The sequence below is a fragment of the Anarhichas minor genome, unplaced genomic scaffold, assembly GCF_050575085.1.
Source record: "Anarhichas minor isolate MPS153535 unplaced genomic scaffold, ASM5057508v1 ptg000026l, whole genome shotgun sequence".
Lineage (NCBI taxonomy): Eukaryota > Metazoa > Chordata > Actinopteri > Perciformes > Anarhichadidae > Anarhichas > Anarhichas minor.
In genome coordinates this window covers 12,898,185-12,912,745 of record NW_027466472.1, presented here as the reverse complement: position 1 = coordinate 12,912,745, position 14,561 = coordinate 12,898,185, and the positions used below count along the sequence as shown (strand labels likewise).

At 41.2% G+C, this 14,561-nt stretch overlaps 1 protein-coding gene across 2 annotated transcripts in view; it reads left to right on the top strand.

Moving 5' to 3' along the window:
- The window catches only part of plch1 (phospholipase C, eta 1), a 44,602-nt gene that overhangs the window by 3,449 nt on the left and 26,592 nt on the right, over positions 1-14,561 (top strand). Inside the window, exons 1-3 of one of the 2 annotated variants that reach the window (XM_076100419.1) lie at positions 4,601-4,778; positions 11,612-11,758; positions 14,220-14,463. In XM_076100419.1, coding sequence (XP_075956534.1) covers positions 4,601-4,778; positions 11,612-11,758; positions 14,220-14,463 — 569 coding nt within the window. Of the gene's footprint in view, positions 1-4,600; positions 4,779-11,611; positions 11,759-14,219; positions 14,464-14,561 lie in introns of those variants that run through there. The other variant, XM_076100420.1, reaches the window with a different exon arrangement.

Below are 14,561 nucleotides of genomic sequence, written 5' to 3'. Positions count from 1 at the left end.
GAAAGCTCATGATGAAGAGCATCATTGGAGTAGCGGGAAACTGTCCCTCAAAATGCCCCTTTGTTCTTGTCACTAGGGGGCAGACAAGCCTTTTAATTTGTTGATTTGACAAGACTTGCTCTGCCCTCAGACCATATAGCATCATGCATCACATAGGTGTGGACGTGCCTGTTCTTTACCATCCTGCATCCTCTGCAGTGGTCACAAAAATGTTTATGGGTTCTGTCACTGCAGCGCCTGAGAAGCTGCCTAAGAGACTTACAGATCACACAGCATTACCGCATGCCAGAACTCAGTAACAGCAGTGGATTGTTTTTGTCATCAGCATTAGCAGAATGAACCCCTTGAAACCCAGACAGAGCATGTTGAGCACCACACACTTTGACAGAGCTTTGGGTCGAGCTTTGATGACAAAATGTAAGTCCAAACTGTCCCCTGGCTATTAGAGTGACCCCTTTGCTCTCCCCTGTACGCTGTCAAAAATATGACGCATGCCTGGCACTTAAAAACCAGGATGTGTCAAGCTGTCAGTCTTCACCCCTACAGCGCCTTTTCTTTATCTATGTGAGCGTTGGGGTGTGAGAGGGAGGTTCCAGCTTTCTTCAATGGCCAAGAGGGCTGTCTCTTAATTCATTTTGGCAACACTTGTGCTTAGAAGACGGGCCCTTGCTGAGAGAGAAAAGGAGAGAAAATGATGCAGGGAGGAATGTTTGGAGGCACATGCATGGCTGCTAATCTCCTCCACATGGAGGAAATGGCTTTTCCATGTAAAATGTGTTTTTCCTCATGTGTCTCTCCTGTACTGCTGATGATGATGAATCTCAGCATGCACCCCCTTTTGTCTCTGCCTCTTCCTTTCTGTCGCTCCAGGGCAGATAAACAGCTAACAGACACCAGGGGAGGAACACACTCTCATCCTTTCAGCTCTTCTCCTCTTTTTTTGTTATTTTCAATATCCTTTCCTTTCCTCTCCTAAATACTTTATTGTTACTGAAGGAAATGTGTTGAGTATGAGCATTGAAAGCCGTAATGTACCAAAAGGCAGTCACTGAATGGCAAATAGCTCCTGATTTATGATTTGCTCATGGCAGATTTAGGCACATTTCTCAAAGTAAGTGAGGTAGCATTTCAATGACTACTTCTCCTCTCCTTATGGCAAGGTATCAAACCTTAATTCTTTTAGCGACTGAAATGTGTCTGTAGCACAGAGTAATAAACTGTCAAGTGCCAAAAGCTGATGTTGAATATCCGATCTGGTAGTTCCAATTAGTTAAACAAATTTGCCAATTTTCAATTTTTTTCAGAAAACAAATTGCTCAAAGTAAGGTATCAAAATAAGTAATATTATGAAAACTGGTGCTGAAACTCAGGTTTTGTTGAATCATTTTAGAAAATACCCAGCCCTCTGTTCATCAACTAGCTTCACATCTCTGATATCCAGGGAGCCACTAACACACATCTTTGTGTTTTACACTTTGATGCTGAAGCACCATATTTTGCATTTAATTTCACGGACAACAATTTACTGTGTCTCCCTGCATCTTGACTTAGCCACTGGCACCTCACATTTGTTTTTGCATCAAGTATGGCTGTGAATGTGAAACGTCAACTTCTAAAACCTACTGGGAGGCTATCGTCTTTATAAGGCTGCGTGTCTCCGGTGTATATGTGAGAAATGAAAAGCAAATCATACATAACCACTGGCTTTTATTTCATGTACATCCATTCCCTCAGCAATTAAGAAGGTACCCAGAAGCTTGGTTCACTTTCAGGCTTCTCCTGTATCCCGAAAAAAAAAAGCACTCCAACATTAGTATCAGTTTGCGTATCAGTCTAGCTCTGCTGCCAAAGATACCGTGTCTCAATCTACTCACAGTCATCCTGGCTGGTTTAGATAGGGGGGAAAAAGAAGCTTGGACATTGCGTGAACATCAATACATAACCTCACCCCCCCCCCCCCCACACACACACACACACACACACACTCACACACATACTCATGCTCTGTCACACACAAAACACACTCAGGCTTCAGTTCCCTCCTTTGATGTCAGTGCTGAACTCCGCCACTCGGGGAGCCCCGGGTAGCATCTTTAGTGAATGCATTATCATGCTGCAGTTGTCATGTGTTTATTTTCATTCCGGTGTCGCGCAACCCTCTGCACCCTGGGGGGACCTGGAAACCCATTTGTAGCATTGGCTGGTTTGAGCGCTGCCCTGGGTGCTCTTAATTAGACGACGTGAGCGACTGTGAGATAATAATGTGTGTTTTCCCGCTTTTTCGCTCATCATTTCCCTTTGCATCCTAACCTTTTATGTTGCTAATAAGAGGGTACACCACACATCGTTTTGACTACTTTCATGCAGTATTGTGTAATTAGTTGGCTTAAAAAGGTATTTACATTTGAATTTGTCCCCCTATGGGTGTGAATATTTAAGACTCACCAGCATTATGCTGCTGTAGAATGTGAAGTGTTGAAGTAGTGAGGAAACATTTCCAGTGATAAGCTGCCATTTTCATGCATCATCATCATGGATTAACTGTTATTACTGCTAGTCATAGCAGCTGTTTATCAGAGTCACTAAGAACTTCATGTTATTCATGATTTATACAGTGTATTAGAAGGTAGTCAGAAATTACATGAAAATATGTTACCATTAATTTGCACTACACAGAAAGTACAGCTAAGGCTGGTGTTATTCTTTAGTTGAAAACCAAATAATGACATTTTGATAGTGAAATTTCAGGCTTTTCGATGCACCAATCAGAATTTATCACATATCAGAATCACAGTGGTTGCATTGTTTGCCTGTTTCCATTTTTTGGACGTGCGCTCTCCCTGTTTTTTTTTCATTGACTTAAAAAAAAAAATCAGTCAGTGAATGACATTGTGGCTTAGTGTTTAGCTCTAGTCCCTTCGGTCTGCATGCTATCTCTGCCTTCATGCAGGTTTCCTCTTTGTTTCCTTCCAACGACACACATCAGACTCAAGCTGTCCCACTGGTATGAGTGTCTGTCTATCTGTGTTAGCCCTGACTTACAACTGATTCAGGCTGGCCCTCCACCTCTAATGCACGCTCCATGAGGCTCCGTGCCTCCACGACGCTGAACAGATACAAACAGAAATAAGACCACCCAGTAGTCACATTGCTGGCCATCGCACTGGTGGAGCAGGTGATGGAGTTTTGATTTTGCCCAAGGCTCAAGCTCAGTACTGTCACAAATATGCTACCAGCTTTTGTCCATCCATCCTGCAGCCTGATTCCCCCTCACATTTATCCCGAAGTCATCAAGCTGAAGCTGTGCGCGCCTGACTAATTTCATTTCACAAGCTGTTGAATGTCCCGAGAGGATCAGCGAAACGGGGCCGAGATCTGATGACGTAACCCCAAATTCAGAACTATATTAAAGAAGAAGATGTGATGAGACAACCGGAAAATGACACGCCGTCCCTGAAACATCCAAAAATGAAGCTAGAGCGTCATAGTTTCAAGCGCAGGGCCAATGACCAAGCTACTGTATTTGACGAGTTGGGAGTAAGAACATGTTGCATGAGACTGCTTTAGGTGTAATTTCGGGTTTACCATCTTTGATTTACACTACTGCAGTGATATCAGAAATAAAGCAGCCTGCTAAACTAATCTGAAAAAAACAATACAAAAAAAGAAATATAGCCCCACACAACTTTCCCACTGGTAATATATTCACTTCTTCCATGATGCGTCAGGCTGTGCCTGGTTGCTAGAATTGCTCATTTTGTTTATCATGCCCATTTGTATTTGCATCCGGATATAGCTTGCCATTGAGCCCTTTTCACCAGGCTCTCCCTGGTTTGGTGATCCAGTACCTGGAAATATCAGTAAGCTACACATAGGGAAAAGTGAGCAAAGAGGACTTCCCCCTCAGGAGGGCAAAGCCTGTGTGAAATAGAAGAGCATTTAGTTCACGATGGACAGATGGACAGCACACACACACATCCCACAGGTCAACCCATTAAATCTTACTTTTAGTAAGGCATTATCATGAATGTTATGTCATCGTTCTTATCCCCGTATCCCACCGGTTGACCTCAGTGAACCCAGCTGATATGCAGAGACACACATCTGCTGCACTCCACTCTTCATAATCGCGCCATAAACTACACAACAATGCTGGAGCTGCTAAATGCTGAATTTTTGTCCGTGCAGAGTAGCATGTCGGCAGCAGACTGAAATAGCAGCACATCTTCTGAGAGACTGCAAACATCAGAGAGAGAGGGGAGGTAGATGGGAAGTGCAGGAAGGGGGAGTGGAGAACAGATGACCAGGAGAAAGGTGGAAACGTGTGTGTGTGTTTGCACAGAGAAGACTGTCAGTTGAAGGTGCCGCCACAGATCACAGGACGGTACAGAGGACGATGAACAGCAGGAGTTTTGGTGTGATTGCTTGTTGTCTGGAGCGTGAAGGTTTTCTGTCTGAAGCCACTCTGGAGTCAAGTCCGATGTGAGGATAACCAAAACCTTTTTATTTTTAAAGAGGTTTTAGCTACAGGTGGAGTGTATTGCACACTGGGACTGAGCACAGGAGGACTCCTACTGGCTCCTTATTTACTGCCGAGAAAATGGAGGAAATTAGTTTTGGTCCCACTGCATTACCTGCGAATAAAGTTCGATCCGCTTTTATTTATGGCCCTGCTGAAAAACCGTCTGCGCTAAGAGTCGCGACTCTCCTGGCGCGTAACGTCTACCATATTAGTGGCACCGTGGCTGTACCACAGAAATGCAGGCTTACACAAATTGGTAAGTCTCTGTGTGTTTGTGTTTGTTTGTGAGTCTAAACGCTATAACTCAGTGTGCCTTACAGAAGGAAACCCATTGAAAATAACAAACATTTTCCACCGCTCAACACTTAAATTGATAGATCTTGTGTTTTTCTTATTTCGCAGGTTGTCGTCTACAGACTAAATGTGTGTGTGGACAAACATACTGCATATTGAACATACTGCTTGTTGGTGCTATTTATAGCACAGGAAAAGAGCTCATGTTTATGTATCAGAATATCCCCAGGACGATAAAACTGCTCACTTTCGGCCTCCATAACTTTGAACCTGTAAAGCTTGTCTTAATGAGATGTTGCTCACGCAGGAGAAGATTTCTGTGCGTTTTACCACCAGAGCAATAATCATGTGTAAATGTAATTCATTTGTGTCCTGTGGACAGTTAGTCAACCAAAACTGAATCACATCTTGATTAAACTTCAGCACACAAAACAAACCTTCAGGTCATGAGAGCTAACAGAGCAGCGAGTGAAGAATTTCGATGCCATGCCTCCATTCAGACAGTTTCATTTTGGTTTGGTTGCCGTGTTTGTGTTTCATCAACAGTCGGACTGGCTTGGATAGTTCGGGTGGTGGTGCCTCATGTCACATGAATAGTGCATGAAGGATCAGGCAGATGCTGCTGAATATGAATTTATGTAGTTATGAATAATTTATGATAAATCTTTGGTGGTCCATTCGAGTCATCACCCTCTGACCAAATCTTAACAGAGATCTCACGCAGAGCTGTTCAAGGATTGAATTATTACTCCTGACTGATAATAAACTCATAGTAAGAAGGCTACAGCTCATCATCATCATCTCATCATGTTGAGATAAAAAAAAAAATGACAGTTTAGATTGAAAATGAGGAATGGAAACTGCTGTGGATGCTGTTGTTTGCTGTCCCGGCCTCAGCGTCATTGTATGGACCTGAGCGAGGACGGCTTTGTTCATCAGGTTATCACAGAGTCGTCTCTATCACCTACCCCATTAAAATATATTTGAATTGCCTGGGCCTCGGTGGCAAGACAAAGCTTTGATGTGCTCTCTCTGCTCTGCACCGACAGAGATGATGAGTTTAGGCACATGCACATGAATGCGCACATCAAGACAAACACACAGTGAATGCACACGCACGTACTCTATCACTCAAAAGAAATGGGAACCAAAAGGTAGAGGTGGGACCGAGAAAAAAATATGTTTTACATATATTTTTTAATTCTCTTACCTCGCTGAAAATCCTATTCTTTTAATACTTTGGTTGAGTTTGTCTTTTCTGTGAGGTTGCAAGGAGAGAACTGGCAGAGCAGAGCTACTGTAGCCACCGACAGCAAAGCACGAGGAAGGATAGCCTGCATATAAATGCCAGGTGGGGTTAAGAAGACATTCAATTCATTTTTTTTCAGATGTCCAAAAAAGATACCGGAATTGCAAGTTTAAACTAAACTGTACATTTCAATCCTCACGCTCAGATAGTTTGAGCGTTGATGCCTGAGGGAAAATGGGACAAGAGATGGGAGTGAAGATGTGAAGGGCACTCACTGATCCTTTGATTCAGCCATCGTTGCTCTTTTGAGAGCCACTTACATCAGTTCTCATCTTTGATTACGAGGCAGCTCCCCTCTCCAGGGCGGATATTAATCGCTTCTCCTTGGGTCTCTTGCCTTGCCATCGTCGGCCTCAGTAGGTCTGAGGTTTGACTCTTCATGGTCATTATCGAGGCTGATGGAGAGTAAAGTGACTGTAGAGTGCCTGCAGAAATGTCAAGGAGTAAAGACAGATACACCACGGGAGAAAAAACAGAACCAACAATAAGGAGTATCCTTCGATACAAAGAAACAGACTAACATACGATGAATTGATACTTGTACATGTCAGTCCTCTGTTCATATTGACTGTTAAGCTTGATCAAAATAAAGCAGACTTCTGTATTCCCTTTTAGCTTTTTCTTGTGAAATAGTATATCTGACTGCCTTTTGGAAAAAACACTCTTACATACTTTTACTCCGTAAAGAATGTGCATGTACTCTTTAGTGATGGCGAATAGCACGTATTCACTTTGGGCCTGATTTATGTCGTGACATATGTAAGCACTGGAAAAGTGTTGTAGGCTTGTTTTAGTCATTTTTTTTTAGCTTGAAACGGTGTGAGATCAAAGACCCCAGAAGAACATGCCTGCTCACTGGAGCAGAGACTGTGGACATGATCAATACTACAGTAAACCCATATTTAACAGTAACCTCCATTGAATTCCATCGTTAATGAAGCTGTGAATTTCAGAAGGTGCTATGTGAGATAAATAATTCAAAACGACCTATTTTCTTCTTGCTGATTAATTCTCTTTCCCCGAGTCTTCAGTGTCCCATTATCTTCTGCAGCTCTGAAGAGTTGTCACAATGCTACACGATACTTGCCAAAACATTATGAGCAGAGAGGAGTTCGCATTGATTCCTACAATGTGATATATGATCAAATCATTTATATGATTAGAAGCAAGAGTTATCTTTAATCTCAATATATACTGTAATATATGAATGATATTGACTTTACTCTTCAACATTTTCATATTAGAAAAATGGATTAAAATGACAATGTATAATGTGAACGGGGTCGAGCACACGGAGAAATATCACCCAACTCAGCAGAGACAGTTAACGACAAGCTAGTGAACATAATGCAGCAGTTTGCAGCTATTGAGCCACATATTTCCCTGATGAGTTGATGGAGACCACAGACAGAGTTAAAGCAAGAGTGAGTGTTGGACGTAATGAATGCCTGTGTTACACTATGTCTGCTTGATGTGTAAAAAAAAATGAATGAATGTGGCTTCAATCCATTATACAAAGCAATACATTTGCTCAAGTGGTTCAGAAAAAAATAGTTTTTAATTCATTTTAGTTGTTGTATTTGCCCATAGTGGTGTTATTTCTGTATCAAACTTGGCTTAAACCTAATCTCTTGTTTACATGGCTGGTTGTTTCTCTTCCCACATCCTCCACTGTGTTATCAACATAGCAAGTTGCGTGACCATTATGATGCATTTCACATGCACCTTGTGAGATAACACACGGGGCTCAGGGCCATGTGCTTATGCTTGTGTGTGTTTAATACTGTCCCTGGAAACTCAAAGATGTCATCTAGTATCGAGAAAAAAATGGCGTCATTGCTAAGCCTATCCTCAGGACAGAAAGTCTGTTAACAAGTACTTTGCTCAGCGTGTATTCTGTTGAGTATTCTTAAATATGTGTAATGGATCTGGAGAGGTTTGAATTTACTTGTGTTTGAAGATAATCAATAATTTTGCATTTTAATGTTTTTGTCTAATAGTGTGTGTTTTATGTGAGTACTTTCCGTAAGATTAGAAATACTTTAACTTTAGAACATTTTGTAATTACTCATATTTCCAAGGGGCTAATGGTCTTTTATCGTTTGTCGTTTTAAACCCTGAAGACTTTGAGGCATTGGGCTCCCTTGTCAGACTTTCCATGCCTGTTTGCTAACATGGTTTCGATTTCATGCAGAAAATAACACCTGGGATTATAAGCATTCTTTACGTTTAGTCGTAGGATAGCTAACATCTTAACCAGGGATTTTGGAAAAACAGGAAATGCAATTGTTTTTTTATATATCCTTGATGTGTGGTTCCAATATGATAAAAAAGTGTCTTGATTTATGCAGCGAAACTAATAAATGTGGTGTTTGCTGCAGAGGTTATTATCTTAATTGATCCCAAACATTGGAAATATGCCACGGGAACCCTGAGGAGAGCTAAATGCTACAATATTGGGTTTAGGATTCAGATTGGAGTTATGGTATACATTATGCTACCAGTTAATGTTTGTGTGTGTCTGCATTTGCAATTTCTGGTGCTCAAAGAAGCGGGTAATACCTTGTAGTTCTCATCTCCCGTTTTGGCAGTTATGGTAAATAGACTTGTACTTGTACAGTGCTTTCCTAGTCTTCCAACCACTGAAAGCGCTTTAACACTACATGCCATTCACCCATTCACACACTGATGGCAGGGGACAACTATCTTCAACCTTATAAGTTGCAAGCAGTGGTGGGGCCCGGTATTATTTAACAGATCTGAAATCTATCTAAATGGTTTATTTTGTGTTCACATTTAATGTTTAAATGTCTTTACCGAAGGAAGACCATCTCGGTCTGTCATTTCTACGTAGGATAAAAAGAATTAGGAACAACCAAGCAGTCTGCAGGCATTTCTTCATCTCTCAATACCAATATAATATATATATTTTTTACAACAGTATCAGGCAGTTTTCTCCTCTACTATATGTATTTATGTTCTTTCACTACAGACAGGAGTGAAAATCAAACTAAACGGATGTTTAAGAGAGGGAAAACAGAGTCTTGTAAAATAAAAGCTTTGTGTCTGTGGCCACGTGCAAGCTGCAACGTGATTTCATCCCTACTCGTCATAATTTGCTACTCACTTTTTACTCACTATAATGACGTGGGGTGCACTGAATACTTCACAGCCAAGGTTGTATTGAGTTGTATTGAGTCATTTTCTTACATCATCTGGTAACAATGTTAGTCAACCTCTTTATTTACTGTAAAGACAAATTATGGGCTAGATGTGTATACTGATGCATGTAAACATATGGTGGACATGAAGACATATTGCATGTATACACTGAAACACGTGCTACAGTACGTGCACTCTTTCATAGCCAAACACATGCATATACACACACACACACACACGTGCACACACACACACACACACTCGGGCTTGCATGCACATACTCTACTAATGAGGATGGAAATCCCACCATCTCTCTGTTGTCATCCCTGTCTGTATCTCTGCCACAAGCTGTCACAGAAAGTACAAAGTTTGAAGTTTTGTCTTTTATCCTTTCTTCATACTGGACAGTGCCAGGCAGTCAAGCAAGCAAACAAACAAACACAAAGTCACTTCTCACCATCATTTCAGTCACTGTGTTCTCCTCTTCAGAACACTCCATCATTATTTTCTTTCTCCTTTTCAATTCGAGTGTCCTTAATTGAACCATCGCCTGTAGATGACTGCTAGAAACTACATTTACTTTTCAGTGTATTAAATTGACTGGATACTGTTGCACAACAATGCATTGCAGGGACAGGAAGTGAGCCGTCAGCCATCAGCTTGCACACAATGGGAAAATGTTAAGCACCGGTTTGCAATCAGCACGCGGATGTGACGGTGTTGAAGCTGATGGGGCAGAGACTTTTATAATTACCACAGTATTTAAAACAGTCATGATGCAACGTGCTACCCAACATTCAATTCAAGGGGGAATTTACTCAAATTACAAAACAAACAAAAACAGAGATTTTCTCACTTACCCCGACCCTCCCTGTATTTAGTCATGCAGATAGTTTTGGATAAATAAGTGTTTTGATATTTGTCAAATGCAGGGGCGTTTCTAGGATACAAAGAAAGGGGGGGCTTAGCCCCAAGGGGAGTGGCATGTTTGCGTGCATAGTGCGCGGCAATTTTTTTTGGGGCCCATTTGGGGCCGCGGATATCCATTGTTTCAGACAGTTCATAGATTGGTTCAATCAGAAAGAGTGACAGAATTTCAGGGTCATAGTGAAATTTGACAACACAAATATGAACTTTTCTCAAATAAAGAGAGAGAAATAATTGTCCTACTTGTAAAGGAAAGACGGATAAACTAGCTTTCATATCCGCGTCACTCCCAAATCCTAATTCTTAAAGGGACCGTACACAATGGATGGAGAATGGACCTGACAGTGTCAACTTTACATCGTTAACTTTGATGATAGGCTATTGGATTGTAATTTGAAGGGGGAGAAAACATACAAACCAGAACGCACGCACATATGTAGCATGTTAGAGTTATAAATAACTTGTCCATGTGAGAAACAATAGTTTAATTTAATGACATCACCAAAAAAAAAAAATATATATATTTTTTTTTTTAAGCCAATAATGCCAAATTATTTGGGGGGGCTGAAGAACATTTTAGGGGGGCTTCAGCCCCCTTCAGCCCCCCTAAAACAGGCCTAACGACGCCCCTGGTCAAATGCAATAGCAACATTTAATTCCAAAATGTGTGTCCCTGTTTCTCTGATCCGCAAACCTCTACTGGACAGATTTAATTGGGACTAGTTTCTTCCAAAGAAATAGTTCCAATGCAAACGGTGGTTTGAGGATAACCCAGCGTAACTGGGACAATGATTCTGGAAAGATATTTTTCTACTGAATTTTTGAATTTCTTTTTTCGATGCAAACTAAATCCCAATAACCTCTGTTGAAAATCCAATCACATAAAACCAAAATGATCTGCAGAGGCAAGTAGCAAAGTATGATGTTTCTTTTGTTTTTGTTTGGGTAAACCGATATCTTGAATCGCCGTTGCAAGATTAAAACAATTTCACTATGTTTTATGCAGCCCCAGCTCCCACCTGCCTCAGCATGATGTGTCGATATATTTCTTCTTGAACAGCCTTCAAGCTCTCTGTGAAACTTAGAACAGAGAGACACACACCGGCTCTGTCTCTCTCTCTATGAGAGCTCTCTCTTTCTTCCTTCTCTCCATTGCTTTCAGTAGCAGGTCAGTGGGGAACAGAAAGGCAGCCCTGTGTGTCCACACAGTAGCATCTCTGTTGCAGTTTGGACTCTGACCCACATCAGCCGCTGGCTGCTTCGCTAATTGTGCAACACTGTGACACTTTGCCTTACTTCCTCCTAAGAAAAAGACGAGCCAGACACCTGTTCCCTTTGTGTCTTAATATAGTGCCCCACTGACCCCAGTGTTTGTGTTTGTGCATTTTCTCCCGCAGTGGAGCGATGCATGGGTGTGATGCAGTCGGGTACACAGATGGTGAAGCTGAAGGCAGGATCCAAAGGGCTGGTGAGACTTTTCTACCTGGATGATCATCGCTCCTGCATTCGCTGGAAGCCCTCACGTAAGAGTGAGAAGGCCAAGAGTGAGTATGCATGGGCACACATACATACACGGTGTGGAGTCTGAAAGACATGGTTCGAAATACATTATGGAGTTGAATCATGGGAACTGTAGGTTTCTGCATTTTTGCAGATTGACCTTTACTTGGGAAAAAAACCCCAGCATATCTCAACGTTTGCTGCTTTAATTTTGACCATTGTTTTCTACATTTGTCCCTCAACTTTATGAAAGTCCAATTCAAAATCACTGGAGTATCTACTTTGCTAAAAAGCCTAAAGGGGCAAAAACAATTGAGCAGTCAGCATCAAAACTCCAGGTTGCACACATTTATTTTGGAATAGAAATCAAAGTCGAACGATAAAATGACTTACCAAATTGTCTATTTTAAGCATTCATCACACTTTACGGACTGACTGTCCGATCCACCTTTGAATACAGCAAATAATCCCTTTAAATCATCACTTGTGACCCACTAAGTGTGTGGCGCTGGCAGCATCTGTATCTGCAGAGACCCTGCCCACTGCCTGTGTTTTCTTATTTTGTGGTATTCAAAAAATATTCTAAACTCATCTGTAATGACATTGCTTTTGTTGTCCGTTCACAAGAACTACAACATTATTAAACATTTTCAATGGTTATGTTAAGATACTAGCAGTGTCTTGAAGCATGCGAGACGTGTTTATTTACATTCAACTAACATGTTGGCCTTTGTAGTAGTGAACAGGAATTCATTTTTGAAGTCCCAGTGAAACAGAAGTTAGAGCAGCTTTAGCTTCTGCACAGTGAGTATTCCTTTGTGAAACAGAATATTTGAGCGGTTTACAGTTACGAGAGGAATTTAAATAAAATCCTTTGCATTTGATTGAACCTCTAAAAAGTGGACAGGTATCATGTCACAAAGGGCTCTGGCACTGAGGGGATTATCATCATTTATTTCATGGCCTCCTCAAAGCATCACCGTCACTTTTTTACTTAACTGGTTTTATGTTTCAACTTACTGAAGCATACATCTGTGGACCTGTCCTTACATGTGTTCAAATAACAGTGTGTGTGTGTGTGTGTGTGTGTGTGTGTGTGTGTGTGTGTGTGTGTGTAGGCTGTCAGCATTATATAAGCCTCTTAGATACTCTCCATTGACATGATTAAGTGACTCAAACAGCTGCCCAGTTCTTTCTTTGAGTGTATGTCCCCCTGTGTGTGTGTGTGTGTGTGTGTGTGTGTGTGTGTGTGTGTGCGTGTGTGTGTGTGTGTGTGTGTGTGCTATCTATCTGAGCAGGATCAAAATAAGGCTGCCATGTTGTTACTTTCAATCATATCAGAATTTCAGAGATGAGATTATGTAACGGAGTGAGAGTGTAATGAGGAAATGGACAGGGATCATTTTGGAATGGATTATGACAGAAGTATTTTTGGGGTGGATAAGAAGGCAATTAGTTGAATTGACTCATCATATAATTCATTCTTTAATCAATTATTCAAACATAATGATGTTTCCAAAATCATTAAGGTCCATTATTCTGAGGAAAACACATTAGAGCATTGATGAGGGACATTAATGAATCGCTTTAATTGAATGAGACACATGTGAGAGACATACCGTGAGGAGAAAACAAACTAGTTGAAGAGACTGGTGTGCGGAACAGGATGTAGTTTACTGCAGACTGTGGCTTTTTCCTAACAAAGACACAGAATCAAAAATAGCTAAGTTTATACTCCAATGTCATCAGACTGTGATACACTCTGAAGCCTACAGGAACTGCTTACCCCATTGTTTTTAAACACATGATAGAGAAAATCAGGGAGAGAACGTAACTCAACTAATTGTGGTCATTGTTGTTTTTCACAACGATAAGCAGTTTTTGCTGCTATTCTATTTTAATAATATGTCATTATTCTGCCTGCTCAATTCCTCTGTCAATATACTGTAATGGGAAATTGTCAAGAACTTGGTCACAGTATAAAATGATAAGACTGGTGTTATTCTATGTTTTTCCTATTGTCAGCAAATTGTAGGAAAGCCAACAATGTTTTAGTCTGCCTCTCAATACTTTCCAACTTCCGTACCTGGTTTGTGGCCCCAAGACTCATTCGTACCTACTGAATAGTAAATCTTTAAATACACGTATATATCAACTTTTTTAAAAGACCCAATATTTTCCTATAGCACCTGTGCATTGTAGTTTTTAGCAAAACATATGCAAACAGGAGTATACTGCATTAATACACATTGGGTGCTCTCATGAGTATTTACAGCAAGTGGACGGTGCATGTGCACTTTAGTCAAAATAAACTACTACTGGCCACGTTCATGGTAATAAAGGAACTTGCCATGTAGTGCAACAGTGTGGCTAATAAATATGTTTTTAATGGAGGTCTATGAATACATGTTGTATATAGAAACGTAGGATATCACCAGCCTTATCATTTAAGTTGCAATTCAAGTTAACACAACGTCTCTTTTCTTTTGCTCCCCTCTTCCTCAGTCACCATTGATTCACTCTACAAAGTGACAGAGGGCATTCAATCAGACATCTTCCATCGGCATGCAGACGGTAGCTTTGACTCGGCCTGCTGTTTCACAGTGTACCACGGAAACCACATGGAGTCCCTTGATCTGGTGACGTCAAACTCAGAAGAGGCCAGAACCTGGATAACTGGCCTCCGCTACCTGATGGCCGGCATCAGCGATGAGGACTCGCTGGCGAAACGACAGCGTACGCACGACCAATATCCTTTAGCCCAGTGCTCTTTGTTAGAGTTTTCAGTGGTTCAGAGTCTGGGGTGTTTGTGCAAACTCAGTAGCGTAAAGGCGAGCACCATCCCTA